The sequence below is a fragment of the Notolepis coatsorum genome, assembly GCF_963971535.1.
Source record: "Notolepis coatsorum genome assembly, chromosome: 6".
Lineage (NCBI taxonomy): Eukaryota > Metazoa > Chordata > Actinopteri > Aulopiformes > Paralepididae > Notolepis > Notolepis coatsorum.
This window is the reverse complement of record NC_140170.1, coordinates 161,948,750-161,965,107: the sequence shown is the minus strand read 5'-3', so window position 1 is coordinate 161,965,107 and position 16,358 is coordinate 161,948,750. Positions and strand designations below refer to the sequence as shown.

Sequence of the window (16,358 nt, the reverse complement as noted above, 5' to 3'; positions counted from 1 at the left end):
CTGTATCACTATGATTCTTCCTGTGTGTGTGTGTGTGTGCGCATGTTTTAATCCAAATGACCAGAAGGTGGAGTATTGTGTTTCTTAGAGCAGGATACCCCCTTGTCTGTCATGATCCAGATAAGTACTGAGAGCCCAGGGCAGGCAGGCCAGACATCATCAAAGCATGACAGTTGGATATCCCCCCCCCATCCAGGTAAGGCTTTGGAAAAGGGGGATGTGTCGGTAGGATATGAATTGGGGGGCCAGCGGTCGTCTACATTCACATTTACATTTTACATTTTTAGCTGACGCTTTTATCCAAAGCGACTTACAAGTTCTGTACGACAAGTCATCAGGAAGGGCACAACTTGTTCAAAGGCCCCTGGTGTGAGAAGTGGGCCTTGTGAGAGAGGAGAAGGTGTGAATGAAATGCCTCTTTATTGAGGTCATTAGGGTGTCGTCTCCCTGTCAGGCCTGATCCTGGACACTTAGCACTGCAGAGGACCTCCAAGGCACAGAGGACGCCGTCCTCTGATTCCTCTTAACTTCCCTGCACCCCCTCCTCCTTTTCCACCAGTTTCCAAGACTACAGCCTCTTGTACTGAATCGTCCCATGGGCTCAGTTCCCCTTTAACCCTTTCATTGCCACACTACCAACTGGTTAACCCTTTCACTGCGACAATACAGAAGGTTAACCCTTTCACTACCACACGACAAAGGGTTAACCCTTTCACTACCACACTACAGAAGGTTAACCCTTTCACTACCACACTACAGACTGTTAACCATCTAGTGTGGTAGTGAAAGGTTTAAAAAAAGAAATAGATTTTTTTGTTTTTTTTTCAATTGAGACAGTAGGAAGGCTTAGACGGAGACGAGAGTAGGGGAACCAAGAGCCCAGCCACCCAAACCACAAACTGTTTGAGCGCACGCCGCCTGGCAGACGGTACCGCAGTGAGCACCTTATGTGACTTATACACCACACAAGCACACACACTGCTGCTAACATATACCTTGTATTGTATAGTTTGTATAGATGGAATATATGTTGTTGTATTATGTCTAGTTTATGGTTTTAGTTTATAGTTATTTATAGCTTATTAGTTTTATAGTTATAGTTTGTATAGAATATGCATTGTGTATTATGTTTACAAATCTATGGTTGAGGAGCTGGGAAAAACAAGCATCTCATTCTTTTCATGCTGTGACAATAAAATAATCAGAATCTGAGGAGAGAAGGTTCTGGTGGGATCCACTCCTATGGCCAGCTGGATACATGTGGTTCCACAGGCGGTGGGTGGGGTCTCGACCACAGCATCGTCTCTGGGTACTGGTCAGTACCTATTACTAACATCTCAAAACGCCCTGTCTCTCTTTTAATACGTTTTCCAATCGTACTTGACAAGTTGGCATTGAAATCACTGTCGAAGGGGAGTCTCGCATCACTAAACGGTCCTCATCTGAGGGGAAGCTGGCGGGAAGTTGCTTTAGGGCTGAGTCTGACACAAGACTGGTCTTGAGCAAGGTCAAGCTACGTTTATCAGTTCTACTTGTTGGGGCTTGTTCTATACAGATAGCCCAGACAGATGAACGTTATTTTACAGACCAGCATATCAATTGGTGTTAAACGTTCCTGGTCATGTTGAAACTTTATGACTCGTTGTAGAGGAGCATGTGTAGACCATCTACGTTATGTTCCAGGGCCTGGCAGGGTTTATGGCCGGCCACAACGCTCCTCTCCAGAGAGCATTACGACTGCTTGAGCAAATAAGAGTCATGAGCTTCAGTACACACTTGTTGTCATGCTTGTAATCAAACATAAGCTAAACATTTGTTTTATGACATGGTGATGATAAAGGGCGCCTTGCCTGGGCGGGCCTGACATTTAATATGTGCTTGATTGATTGATTGAAAACTTTATTAACAGATTGCAGAATGGGTACAGTACAGTACAGCTCAATACACACGATTGTTAAAGGGATGCAGATCAGAGAAAGACTTTCGTCTGGTTTACATCAGGGTCCCCCATTTTCAATTAATCATAGCCATATTTATACCCATTCATTCAATTCATCATAAGTATTATGTATAATACAGCTAAGTATAGCTGTATTAGATATATATATATATCATTAATATATTGATATTCATATAATGTAATGGTTTCCTTCACAGTTTTCATAAATTGTCTGACAATGGTGATGTCTCTATATATAATGTATTATGTATATTTCATTCTTGCCAGGAGTTACATTGATATACTTTGAGGTTCCGTTTGTAGCTTTTTGCCTTTATGATTTTTTATTCACAAACATCCAAATCAAACAGGCAGCCGTGACCATAATTCCCTCATTAATGCCGGAGTGATACAATTGTAACATGTGCCCGAGGCGCGCTTTTCGCCTGTACAGTAGTGGCTTTTCTTTGTGTTGTAAAGGACAAAAGCAGGTGCAAGAGACGGCTTGTGGGCGGGCGAGTGGGCGGGGGCTCCTCGCGCCTCGTCACTCCGCACCGACGCCGATAGGCCGAGAGCGGAGAGTAGGCGTAGCCCGTCTCTCGGAGTATAAAAACCTCCCGGAACAATTTTTTTCGCAGCGGCAAAGAAGCGACCGGTTTTTGACGTGACTGCGCGACTTGAAGCGGCGAGCGAGAGACTCCCAGATGTCACCGGGTCGGCAGCAGAACTTGCAGGACTGCGACGCAAAAGCGGAGTCGATATAGAACTCAAGGAAAAGTAGACCGAAATAATCACCGCTCGCGCTGCCTTATTATTATTATTGCGACTGGAAAGTTCTCAGTGTTTCTATTCGAGTCAACTGGTCTCGTCTCGCCTCTCTCCCGGCTGACCGATGCTCCTGCACCAGTACATGAACGGAGCCCTGGAAGTCATGCATCCCTCCGCGGTGCAGAAAGACACCACGTTCACCAAGATCTTCGTGGGCGGCTTGCCTTACCACACGAACGATGCCTCGCTGAGGAAATACTTCGAAGCCTACGGGGACATAGACGAGGCGGTGGTGATCACGGACCGACAGACCGGCAAGTCGAGAGGATACGGCTTTGTGAGTAGTAACCGTTAATACCAAGTCACCCACCGCCACCACGAGATGTGTGTCATGAGATTACAGGACACGGCAGCGTCTCTGCCGCCAGACTCCACTTCGTGACGAGAGGTCACAAGGCCACGTTTCTGCAGCAAGCAGTGTGTTCGATCTCCAAAAACACGGTGGTTTTTGTAATATTGTCTGCATTCAGCCATGTTTCTGGTGTGCTAAGACTTCCACATTGATGCCAGAGTTGCTCGCTCCCCTCGGCCACAACCTATTATTTATTGTAGTTCAGATCGTCATTAATTAATAATAATCCTCCACAGAGGTTTACAACAACGCGCGAATGCATCGACGTATATCTCACGTTTGCCCACCCCGGCTGTTATTTTAGCGTAACGAGGAGGACGAGGGATCACACATGAGTTAATGGCCGAACTAAGACGATTATATCGCAAACATATGTCTAATGTTGTCTTCCCCCCTAACCCGCAAAGTAGCACCTCTTCGGCTCTGCTGGTCCGTGAACAGCCCGTCTGTCTGGGGCTCTGATCCTCCTCGCTGCTGGCTTTATATGGTGCTGCTTTCTGGACACCTTGCTCACAGTATCAAGGATCTGAGCGTCCATACGATTTTTAGATCTTAAAAACTTCTGCGAGTAATTTTCCCCAAGTGTTGTTGTTAGGACACATCGATCTGGCCCTGCCCCCCCCCCCACAGACACGCACTTCGTCCATAAGATAACAAGGGATTTCTCAGCAGGTCCTTCTTTGCCATACCACCAGAGAGGAGAAATGCACAGAGTTAGAAGTTTATTACCAGGTTGTCTATAGACTAGAGTCCTCCACCCCATCTGATTTCAGAGGGTGTATGTGTGCTGCTGGGGGGGGGGGGTATTAGAACTTGATCCTGTGCTAAGTTGTTTCTTTCAGTCCTATACATTATCTATTGAAAGCACCCCGAACAACTTGACTCGCAATGAACTTTCCATCGACAGGCTATCCCCGTCATGGGAACGATAAAGACACCCATTCTCTCTTGACACAAAGGACAGAAGCTGCACAAGAAATGCAAATATTTAGCAGAGCCTTGGAAAGACACATCAGCAGTTCCACACAGCAGCCCAAAGATGGGATGGAAAACTGTGTCTGTGTGTGTTTACCTCTAACCTCTCTATTGTAAGACAATTGCGCTGAGTGAGTGTTTGCACATCAGCTCTCTTAAGCTTCGGGAAGAAAAACTTCCCGACCTCGTGCCTCACTGCCTCTGGTGTTTCAGGTTTGACTGGCTTTAGGGATGTGTGGGTGCTGAGAGAGAGAGAGAGAGACAGGTGCTTCTGGGCCATAAACACCATGTTGATGTCGGGGGTTGAGGTGTTGTTGGGTGGGGAGTTTCTTTTTTAACGCACTCCAGAGGTGGCTTAAAACAGAACCCCCTTCAGCAGGGCTCCCACAGTGTAAACATCTGTGTTCACAACACTGGGGCCCTGGAGTGGCTCCTTTTTTACAGATTCTTCTTCTCCTCCTCTTGTCTGAAGAGGTTAATCAGGCCATACGAGACAATGGCCTACATTCACATCACAAACACTTCCTCAGGTGTGGGAACCCAATGGAGTTGGCGGTGAAGCAGAAGGCCTTGTCTAATGCCCAGAGGGGGAAATGAGGAGGGGGGGCTGACTACTAATAGTCCCCTTAATATCTCCTCTAATTGGATAAGCTCCTTGTTATTGTTCCCAGATCCACATTTCAGCAGGTCTGCTCCTGGTTAATGCTGCCGTTTAATGGCTGACTGAGTGGTTAACTAACCCAGTGTTGATTGTGGGTAGTTCCCCCAACACGGTTGGTTGTTTCCTCGTCTGTTGAGAAAGGGGAATCTGAACCACGCTAAGCTCTGCATTTGTTGTGATGACGGATCAGAAGGGCCCGTTTTTTGTTTGCCCCCCCCCCCCACACACTTGTTGTCGTGCATCATGATAGAGGGGTTGACACGACCCCCGACCTCAACATGGTTAAGTTAACTCGACTGATTTGATTTCATTGGGTTGACGATGGTGGGATTTTTGTATGGGAGGGGAATCTTTGATCTGACGATTCGATTTAGATTATTGGGGGGGTCACTGTTTCAATAAAATTTTAAATGAGATTAGTTCAGATTACTGAAACAAGCACGGTCTTCATTATGGGCTGAATTGTGCCATAATCAAGTGGCTTTTCAGGGGGGGGGGGCTAAATCACCTTGGTTGGTTGTCGTGGTTACGTCGTAAACCTTTGGCAGTGATGAATCAACATAAAATGGCTACCGAATCTCAATAACGACAACGAACGAAGCAAGAGTGACATAGAACCTGCATATCAAACACGATTTTGTCCTTTTTTCTCTTTTTTTTCCCCAAAGGAAATGTTTAGTTTTTTCCCTTTACGACATGGCTGATGTGTGGTTTGTTACTCGCCAGGTGACCATGACGGATCGAGGTGCGGCAGAGAGAGCCTGTAAGGACCCCAACCCCATCATCGACGGGAGGAAGGCTAACGTCAACCTGGCCTACCTGGGCGCCAAGCCGCGCACCATGCAGACTGGTGAGGAGAACATGGGTCAGAACAACATCTATATTACTTTCTTTCTGCACACATTTACATGTAGTCATTTTAGCTGGACGCTTTTATCCAACGTGACTTGCACATTCCATATCTATCCATATCGAATGTAGTCTCTCTTCTCACGGGGCATTTAAAGAATAAATAAATAAAAAAGACCCCATTACTTGTGCATTTAGAAGTGTTGTTGTGTGTGTGTGTCTCACCACTCAAGAGGCCACATTCTTCTCTATGGCTCATGGTAATATTGGCATGTTTTGAAACAAGTCCCGTCTCTGTGCGCCTCTCTCTCCACGCCCTCTGTGCATTGTTCGGAGGCCCTCCTCTGTAAATGCAAATGTGCGCCTCTGACCGACGGCTTCCCTTGTCTTCCAGGCATCTCCCTGCAGCACATCCACCCAGCGCTGCTCCAGAGACAGTACGGGTAATTATCACACTATTCTGCTTCTGGTCTCCTCGGGGTTATTACCTCTCTGTGAAGTCTTGACTGTCTGTTTTGTATCCGTGTGCCGTTCCATCGCAAGTACCCTGTTGTCTGTGGTTTAGATTGTGAGAATTAGATCAGCAGATGTTTGTTTTTTTGCCTCGAGAAGGGCTATAATCAAACCGGGGAAAACACGGCAGACTCCCACCTGTTTGCGGCCGGTGTAGGTTGAGTAGAGAGCTGATGACTCATTAACCCTTTCACTGCCACACTACAGAAGGTTAACCCTTTCACTACCACACTACAGACGACTAACCATCTAAGGGTTAACATTCTGTAGTGTGGTAGTGAAAGGGTTAGTCAAGTCAAGAGGTTTATTTGTCACGGTATACAATGAAATGCGGGGGGTCTTGCCCGCAACGATGTGCATAATACAATAGTAATATATAATAGAATCCAATAGAACGACATTGTGCATAAAACAAGTAAACAAAGTAGGGCATATCGGTATATGTACATGAGTTATTTACAGAGCATGGTAGGACATGCTAGGTCCTGTGGTAGTGCAATACACTGTTAGCTACGGATGAGGCACCGGGTCTTTATGTACACTGCTATACAATGCTATATTATACAATCTCAAGTTATACTATTCTTAAAGTGACCTTTCCTTTTGTAAAGTGTAGTTAACCCCTTGACGTGTGGCAGTGAAAGGGTTAACCTTCTGTATTGTTGCAGTGAAAGGGTTAACCCTTTGGTAGTGTGGTAGTGAAAGGGTTAAATCTCTTATAAGCTGTTTTTTTTTTTTTTGTGTAGATCCGTAGTGACAGACAGGCAGAGGTTGTGTTTCTAGGCAATAATATAACCTTTACACTCTCAAATCATTTGGATTGACCGCACAAGTGCACATATTTTGGTTTATAAAACACTTTTCATTGTGACCTTGAATAATTATTGGTGTGAAAGCTTGTGTTTTTAAGTACATGTGGTAACTGCTTTCTGTGATATTGGCACATTGTATGTATGTATGTAAAACGTGTTTTGAAGGGGGCGGGGTGTAGTGGCTGGAAGGTTGCAGGTTTGCAGGAGCTAATGTGCTCACCCCCTGTCAAAAGTGTACTTGAGCAAGGCATTGAATCCCTACCTCCTCCGGGGTGCTTCAAACTGCTGACCCTGTGCTCTCACACACCGCTGGTAAAATCCTTGCACGTGTCTCAGAGGAATGTGCAATGAAACAAATTCCAAACTACTTAATAGAGCGACTGTGTAAATTCCCTGCAAATTTTTGTTGGGTCACTCACTTTGTATGAGGAGTCTCCCGGCTGTTGGGTCTGGCTGACTGGGTTCTGGGACACTGCTGGAGGGTGAGCATTTTATCTTGGCAATTTGACGTGTAGTTGATGATCTGACTAGAAACGGTGAGGGGGGGGGGGGGCGGGGGTTTCTACATTTAAAGTTAACGACAACAAACTGAATTTAGTTGGGTAGCTCTTCGTCTTGTTAAAACATCATCAAACGTTCATTTGGATAGTCATCTTGCATTTAGTCGTTTAGCTGACTCTTTTATCCAGAGTGACTTACAGGTTGTGTACAACAAGTCAGCAGGAAGGATGCAACTCTGGCAGCTAAGGGTCAGTAACGGTCAAATAGTGTTGAAACTTGGGTGCTACAGTCTTGAGTGCATAGTAGTAAAGACATATTATCATAGTAGATGGTAATATAGGCATAGTAGATTACTTTATTCTCTATTCCCTATTAACTTCTGTGATGATGATGATGGAGCTTAGAGAGGTCAACTTTCACCAAAACCAGCAGGAACCAGGAACTTGTCCAGTCATGTTCTGCTAGTTGGGAGGAGGGGGGGCAGAAAGTCCCTCAGTGTCCATGTTCTCATTACCATAGTAACGGTGCATGGCGGCGCCCCCAAAGCGTGCAGCAGACAGTGTGCTGCTTGGTGGCGTAAGTCTGACAGGTGCTGGCTCTTATTACAGCCCTTTACACCCACTTAATCTCCCGTGACCAGCCACAGCAACTGACGGACAGGGGGGAGAGGGGGAGAGTTACAGAGCACCTGTCTGCTTGCCTCCCGACCCCCCTCTCTTCTCTGTAGGCTAGTTGACAGACGCAGGCCCTCTCTCTTCTCTGTAGGCTAGTTGACAGACGCAGGCCTCTCTCTTCTCTGTAGGCTAGTTGACCTACGCAGGCCCTCTCTCTGCTCTGTAGGCTAGTTGACCGACGCAGGCCCTCTCTCTTCTCTGTAGGCTAGTTGACAGACGCAGGCCCTCTCTCTTCTCTGTAGGCTAGTTGACAGACGCAGGCCTCTCTCTTCTCTGTAGGCTAGTTGACCGACGCAGGCCTCTCTCTTCTCTGTAAGCTAGTTGACCGACGCAGGCCCTCTCTCTTCTCTGTAGGCTAGTTGACAGACGCAGGCCTCTCTCTTCTCTGTAGGCTAGTTGACCGACGCAGGCCTCTCTCTTCTCTGTAAGCTAGTTGACCGACGCAGGCCCTCTCTCTTCTCTGTAGGCTAGTTGACCGACGCAGGCCCTCTCTCTTCTCTGTAGGCTAATTGACCGACGCAGGCCCTCTCTCTTCTCTGTAGGCTAGTTGACCGACGCAGGCCCCCTCTCTTCTCTGTAGGCTAGTTGACCGACGCAGGCCTCGCTAAGACGAGCGGCACACAGCTGGTCTTTCTTTCTTTTGAGTGTTTCGGTCTCTCTTCCAGCCCAGAAAAGCCCCCTCGACAACATGTGGTGTGAGGACGTCTTGGGGAAGATGTGGGGTTGTGGCCAGTGATGGAGGTGTGTGTGTGAGAACATTGCTGTGGTCAGCACAGCAGCTCCTCTGTGGGTGCAGGGTCAATGAGGTCAGGGACACTGTTTTTATGAGGACGGACGGGAGGATGGGTTGGTCGTGTTATCTGGGGCTGTTTGCAGACTTGTACACTCTACTTTCTCATCTCATGTCTCGGGCTAGCTGCCATATATACATACAGGATCATTTCCATTGATTGTTGATGGATTTTCTTTTTTGTGGGGTAAACGATGCTTTGGAAGTGTTGTGGGGTTAAAAGATGGCCTGGAAGTGTTGTCGTGTGAAAAGCTAACCACAGAAGTTCTAACAACCGTCACAAAACGTCAACCCATGTTCTTTTCCCCCACCCACCCTTTTATTTTTATAAAATGTTTTATACATTTTGCGGGTTTATTTTTGTTTGCGGTTTGCATTAGCATCAGCGACCCCAGTCAAGATGGCGACCAGCGTCCGTAGTGCATAGGAACCGTCTTGTTTTCCCCTTTTATTTTCTCCCAGTGCCTGTGGAGGGTAGAGGGAGAGAAGAGCGACTTATGTTTTTGTGTTTTTGTTTTCTTCTCGGGGGCACGCCATCGTTCCTATCGAGGTGTCAAGGAGCGATTAGGACCCACTGAAAACTGACACCTGTGTGAGAGCAAAGGGACGAGGCAGGAGGAGGTGGAGGAAGGGGGGGGGGGGGGGGTTGCTGTGTTGTGTGAGCAGGGAGCGGGATCTGGTCAGGAGGGAATGGGAGAAGGAGGTGTTGGGTGGGGGGGGTGGGGGGGGGGTGTCTTGGGGCTGTATATGTCGGTAGAGGCCTAAATGCTTAATGAGGCAGCACTCTCACTCGAGGAGACACACCTCTACAGGTGTCAAAACAAAAGGCACCTCTTTTTCTTTTGTCTTTTGTTCTTTCTTTCATAGTTTTCCCAGAATTTTTTAAACGCTCCCCCCCCCTCCCCCCTACGGTTGATCTGATGGGAAGGAAGAGCAGCATGGGGCCCTTGACATGCCAACACCGAACAAACCGCTTTCACACAAGGCCCAGAGTGGCATCTGTGTTCACAATCAGAATCGGAAAGGTCTTTATGGCCAAGGAAGCTTGCACATGCAAGGAATTTGTCTTGGTCAATTGGTGCGTCAACATTGACAGACGGTTAAAGTAAAATAAAATGGAATATATAAACTAAATTAGAATAAAAATACAATATAATTATAAAATAGGACTGGCTGTACAAATGTGCACGATTATCTCTTTTGTAAATATTTAGCTCTGTATTTGAATCTTAACTATGGTTTTTGGGTTGTTCTAGTTCATTATTCCTCAGCTGCTGTGACTGAACGATTGATTCTGATGTCTGTGGACTATTCTAGTCCTCTAACACACGGCAGACCGGTGAACACACTGTATTCACCAGTGTCGGCAGACTGAATTCTGCGCTTTCATATGTAGGCTAATCACTTTCCATTTACATCTGTGAAACACGGGAGACCGCTTTATTTGTTTCAGCAAAACATTGGAACACTCTTGCGAGTAAGTTTACAGAAGACAAATCCGCTGCCAAATCGGATGATCTGTGGGGAGCGGGACGCTCTACATGCCTCAGTGCTTGGTGAGATTCCACTGTGTAGCCTTGCCCCTCTTCGCTCCTGTAATTCAGCCACTGACGTGCTGTTGCCTGTGTATTATTCCCAGCGTATCGCAAACCATTAGTTTCTAGCTTTGTTTTATTTGTCAATGTACATTACAGTGAAGGAGTCCCCTAAGATTGTGCGTCATACAGTAAAAAAGTAAATTGAATAAAGACAAAACACTATACAAAATATGCAATGTACAAAACGAAAGTACAAAATGCTAATGTACCAGTCGCCCTCTCGACCCACCGTCACCCGCGCACCCGCTGGCCGTGAGTACAGAACCAGCTGACCTATGATCTCCAGTCGTCTGCCCTCCTGTCCCACAATGCCGTGCTGCCTGGACACTCGTTGTCAGAAACCGGCCCCAGGAGATCGCTGTTCTCTTCAGCCTTGTGTTCTCTTGTCTGTCTTTCCCTGTCTCGTCTCTGCATGCGTTCTCTTGCTTGTCTTTCCCTCTCGTCTCTGCATGCGTTCTCTTGTCTGTCTTTCCCTCTTGTCTCTGCATGCGTTGCGTTCTCTTGTCTCTCTTTCTCCGTCTTTCCCCCATCTCTCTTTCTCCGTCTTTCCCTCGTCTCTGTATGCGTTCTCTTGTCTGTCTTTCCCTCTTGTCTCTGCATGCGTTCTCTTGTCCGTCTTTCCCTCGTCTCTGTATGCGTTCTCTTGTCTGTCTTTCCCTCTTGTCTCTGCGTGCGTTCTCTTGTCTCTAACTGAATGGTGAGCGTAAACAGGGGTTCAGCAGCATCTCCTCCTCGTCGCCCCGCAGGCTGTGGTTGTTTCCTCCCGTTGGCCGCTGTAACGGACGGCCCGCGTCGGGATGACTTGATTACTGCAGAGGTCGAGGCAGACTGCCTGCAGCCGCACACGCACACACACACTACCAAGACCACAGAGATGGAGGAAGGCTTATTATACATCAGAATCGGAATCGGAAAGGTCTTTATTGCCAAGTAGTTTTCACATGCAAGGAATTTTGATTTGGTCATCTGGTGCGACATTTACGGACGGACAATTACGGTAGAATAAAATAAAAGGTAGAATGAGATTAAATGGAATATGAAGTAGAATATAATTGTAAAATAAAATGGGCCAGGGCTGTACAATTGTGCACAATGTGGTCGAGTATATACACTAGAATAAAAAAGGTACAATTGAGCAGTAATGTGCAAAAAGAATGAACCGTGAAGTATGAACAAGTGTGTTTATAATATACAACAATACATGTTACAGACATGTATATGAATGTAGGCTACATATGCCCCACAGCCCTATATGTGTGGTCATCTTTTGAAGGCTGTGTGTGAATGCTTCTTTGTCAGTAGCACGGCGAGGGCAGCGTGTAGGCTGTGGGCGGATGGGGGTTGCCTGCACTTGCTTTATGCCTAGTCTACTAGTTACCAAGTCAATCTCGGCTGCACTGTGTGTGTGGAGGGAGGGAGGAGGGGCTGCTTCTAGCACTCTTCCTCTTCAGTTGGCGTCTGTCCCAGTCTCTCTTTACATGGCTGTACAGTCCTGTTCCCTGCCTGTAATGTGCCCCAGTGCGACTTCACCCCCTCCCCAGTGCTGACAAACAGGTCTGATGTGTTGGTGAGTTGGCAAATGGCTGTCGCCAGCTCTGTTGTAGACGGTTGATTCCCTGAACAGAGGGTTTACTGTGTGCGTGTTTGTGTACACGCCTGTATGTTTAATTTGATATTTATTGATTTGATTTGGGCCCCTTCCGTCAAGTCATGGAATTTGAAAATTGTGTTTTTTTTTTTAATATATTGTTTCTTTGGTGTTTTTAAGCCAGTGAAGTGTCTCATGTTACCAACTGTCTGCTGCAAAATCTAGTAATTTTTTTTAAGAACAAAAAAAAAAGGAAATGCTAGACAACATTTGAAAACACTGTTGCCTACAAATTTGTCATAGACCAACGGCTGTGATGGAGTAATGGAAACATTTATTATTGGCCAAATACAATGAACGCACAGACGGTTTCTTGTTGGCAAAGGAGACATAAGAAAAACTTGCCAAGTTCCATAGTTCACACACAGAGACAGCAGAGCAAACAATAGACAAGTGATACAAGAGACCGTATCCCTCTCTTTACATGTAGTACTGTAATATGTACATTAGTGTCATTGTGTAGGAACCCTGTACTGTCATGAACTAACCAGTAACCACCACTATCCTCTTCCATGGTTACTCTACCAGCTGACCAGGGCACCGGCACATGGGGAGCGAAGACACCCGCAGTGCAGGACTCGTTTGAGGCCCTAGTTCCAGGGGCTGGCTTGTGTCTGCTGCGCCCTCAACCACCACAGCCAGACCCCCCCCCCCCACTCTCTCTCTAAGGTGCCAGTTGATGGCTCGAGAGTGCTGTGTTGTGTGCTGTGATGGATTGAAGTGGCTTTTTTTCTCTTTTTTTTTATCTCTTATCTCTGTGTGATATGAAGAGTCGCTGCTTATTCTGGAAGTGTGACTCTTCCTATTATGGCATGGTTTGGGGTTTGCGGTGGTGATCTTCGTTGCTGGTTTGAAGGTCAAGTTTGACGGGGGGTTGGGGGAAGTTTAAAAGTGTGTGTGACCTGACATCCCTACCCATGCATGCCCCCCCCCCCCTCCCCTCTTTTCTTTTTGCTGTGTCGACAAAACGGCTGCCTCTCAATGCTCCATTTCTTTTTCTTTTTTTCTTTTTTCCTAATCTGACGAACCATGAGACCCGCTATTTAGTCGTTACAATTCGGTTCCAAGTAAGGAAGAACACGTCTGCAGTATTGAGACGCAGCCCAGGGAGTGTTGTGTTGTTGTGTTCAAAAGTGGTATTTGTTTGGGTGTTTCTGTCTCACTATGACCCCCACCCCTGTTCTCAGTGTTGTGTGTGGGCGTTCTTTCCTTGGATACCCCCCCCCCCCCCAGTCTTGGTATCATGGGGGTAAAGGCTCTGAAACCAGGCATCCTTACATCTCTCTTTATATGGCACGGCTCCCCCAGCCCCCCTGAGAGCTGCAGACCCAGGAGAGTTGCTCCCGGTCGGTAAAAATAGTCTCCCCTCCCCTCACAATTTTCCCTTCTCTTTCCTTATTTTTTTTCTCTCGTCTTCATTTCTTCCCTCTCAGTCTGTCACTCGTATGCTCTCATCTGCTTTCATCTCCCCCTGTCTCTTTCTCTCTGTTTTTCTCTTGTTTCTCTCTGTCTGTCTCTATCTTGCCCTCTGTTTCTGGATGTAGTGAATACAAAAAGAGGATGTTGTAGAGAACGACCCAGAGACCTTAGCCCAACCCCTGAACCGCCCCAAGCCCTGAAACGCTTAACCCCTGAAACGCTTAACCCCTGAACCGCCCAAGCCCTGAACCACCCAAGCCCTGAAACGCTTAACCCCTGAACCACCTATCCCCTGAACCACCCAAGCCCTGAACTGCCTAATCCCTGAAACGCTTAACCCCTGAAATGGCTAACCCCTGAACCACCCAAGCCCTGAAACGCTTAACCCCTGAGATGCCTAACCCCTGAACCACCCAAGCCCTGAAACGCTTAACCCCTGAGATGCCTAACCCCTGAACCACCCAAGCCCTGAAACGCTTAACCCCCTGAAATGGCTAACCCCTGAACCACCCAAGCCCTGAAACGCTTAACCCCTGAGATGCCTAACTCCTGAACCAGACCAGCAGTGGGTACAGAATGGACGGATGCGAGAGGCATATTGGCACTGGACCAAACACTGAGCACAGTTTTTTTTTAAATGCAGTGACTATTTCTATGGAGAAAATAGCCTCGACGCAGATATTATCCCTACCCCTCCGCAAGTGGAACTCATCGTTGTGTGTATGTGTCTGGGCGTGTGGACGGTGAAGTGGTAGCCTTTACACGTGCGTTCCCCGTTGTGCCAGTCCGTTTCAGGGGGTAACGATGGACCCTAAGCCCAACAAAGCCAGGCAGGCAACTAAGTCGGTCACAATAACAACCAACATGGCATCAGTCTGGCATGACCTTTCTTTTTGAAGATAGTCTATACAGTCGGTGTTCAAAAACGCCAGAAACGGGAAGTACCAAATCTACAACTTCACCATAGCTCTCCTCCGCTCACTTCCCCTTCTCTGTGTGTCTGCGTGTGCGCTTGATTGAGTGTGCTCAGCGAGTGAAGAGCAGCAGCTGTTAAAACACCGGGCCCAGTGCCTGAGCTTGAAAACCTGCCAGTAACGGCTGTGTCTCTATCCTTTACCCTCTCTCCCCCCCCCCCTCCTCCTCCACCTCCCTGCAGCTCTCAGGGGGCCCCACCTAACAGGTTCTGTAGGTTTTTCTTCTAACTGACAGACGGTTGAGTCACCTATTTAGTCGTTGTGTTGGCAGTGGGTGGTTTAGGGCGCCTGGGTGGAAAGCTTTAACAGGCACAGTGGGCTTCAGGACGGCTACAGAAGAGTTTATATTCCTGACACGCTGCAGCGCTGGGGGGGGGGGGACAATGTAAACGATGGAATCCAGGCCCTTGGATTTTGGCTTTGCTCTTATTAAACTACAGCAGCCCCTGTCCTTTCTGAATACCCCCGTTTGATAGTTTTCTCTCTCTCTCTCTCTCTCGTGTGGCGCAGGTTGGCCCAGCAGTACGTCTACCCCCAGGCTTACGTCCAGCAGGGCCTGGTGCTGCCCACTCAGGTCTCCGCCAACATCGGCTCCTCCCCCTACCTGGACTACAGCGCCGCCTACGCCCAGTACGCCCAGGCCGCCTTCGAGCAGCAGTACCCCTACGCCGCCTCCCCGGCCGCCTACCTCGGCTACGGCTACGCCCAGAGTCCCTCGGCGGCCAGCCAAGCTGCCGCAGCGGCCACGGCCGCCAACGGCATCCACTCCAGCCTGCCTTCCGCCGCCGGGTCCGCCCAAGCCTTCCTCCATTACGCCCAGCAGCAGCATGTCCAACCAGACCGCATGCAGTGAGCCGCTGGGAGGAAGGGGTGGCAGGGGGGGGGGCATAAGGAGGGATGTACCCTCTGCCACGGGCCAACCCTGCTCCAGTCAGCAGGGGCTTTCAGGAAAAAAGGGCGGGACTATTGCACTATACCATCAGGATGAGCCCCTTCCTCATTGGTCGAAGGGCGGGGGGGGGGTGGGAGGCGAAAAATGGTGTAAAATATGCGGTCGCTTCTTCGGGGCTTCCAGAAGCAGACACTTCATTTTTATTCTTTTCCTTATCGTCCGTTATTGTTGTATTGCTGTCGATGTTTTGTTAGTACCCCATTATTATTATCATTATTATTATTATCATCATCAATGTTATTATGTTTATTTTTTGTTAATTCAGTGGAAATCTTGTAGGTCTACGGTACATAATTGTGTTTGGAGGGAAGGGGGAGCTTTCTGGGACATTGACGCCCCCCAACCCCCCCCCCCCCCCACCCCACCGCACCCCAACCCCAACTCCAACTCCAGAGCATGAGGGGTAGATAAAAGCCACTGCTGCTTGTTTGGGGGGTGTGGGCGCAGAAGAAAAGCGTGGGCAAGTTGGGGAGGCATGGATGACACGGCAGGCTGCCACCTACCCCGGTTCACCACGTCTGGTGTCCACCAAAGCAGAAGAACTCCATCCTGGCGTTCTACCTCCACGCAAAGGGGATGATGTCACCAGATGATTTCCGTTCCACACTTGCAAAAAAAAAAGGGACACAATTGAGAATTTCAGTATAAAGACTCTTGGAGGTGCCTGCCCCCCCCCACCCTCCTCTTTTGAGACTGATGTCAGAACTATCTTCTTTTTTAAGAGGCCTTAATAAACCGTCTTTGTTTAAATCATCTTTTTTTTTCACAAGCGCTCCTTTAACCCCAGACACGCATTCATTGAACCAAGTGGGGGTGGGGGGGGGGTCCTTTTAATCGCCAGACTCTTCACAAGACTGACGAGACCGACTGACT

The 16,358-nt window shown here is 47.9% G+C and overlaps 1 protein-coding gene across 4 annotated transcripts; it reads left to right on the top strand.

Moving 5' to 3' along the window:
- The first annotated feature begins 2,587 nt into the window (after positions 1–2,587).
- On the top strand, positions 2,588–16,109 carry LOC311231238 (RNA-binding protein 38-like). Of its 4 annotated transcripts, none has more exons than XM_084317787.1 (4): positions 2,588–3,044; positions 5,482–5,605; positions 5,999–6,041; positions 15,044–16,109. In XM_084317787.1, exons 1-4 carry the CDS (start codon positions 2,832–2,834, stop codon positions 15,384–15,386), a joined length of 723 nt encoding a protein of 240 aa, XP_084173913.1. In that variant the 5' UTR covers positions 2,588–2,831; the 3' UTR covers positions 15,387–16,109. The 4 variants fall into 4 exon arrangements, with proteins under 4 accessions (XP_084173913.1, XP_084173912.1, XP_084173911.1 ...); XM_084317786.1 differs by having other exon boundaries at positions 5,999–6,047; XM_084317785.1 differs by having other exon boundaries at positions 5,482–5,620.
- The last annotated feature ends 249 nt before the right edge of the window (positions 16,110–16,358 follow it).

Coding starts and splice junctions, on each gene's coding strand:
- LOC311231238 (XM_084317784.1), top strand. CDS start 2,832: ATGCTCCTGCACCAGTACATGAACGGAGCCCTGGAAGTCATGCATCCC. Junction 3,045..5,481: donor AGTCGAGAGGATACGGCTTT/GTGAGTAGTAAC, acceptor GTTACTCGCCAG/GTGACCATGACGGATCGAGG. Junction 6,048..15,043: donor CTGCTCCAGAGACAGTACGG/GTAATTATCACA, acceptor CGTGTGGCGCAG/GTTGGCCCAGCAGTACGTCT.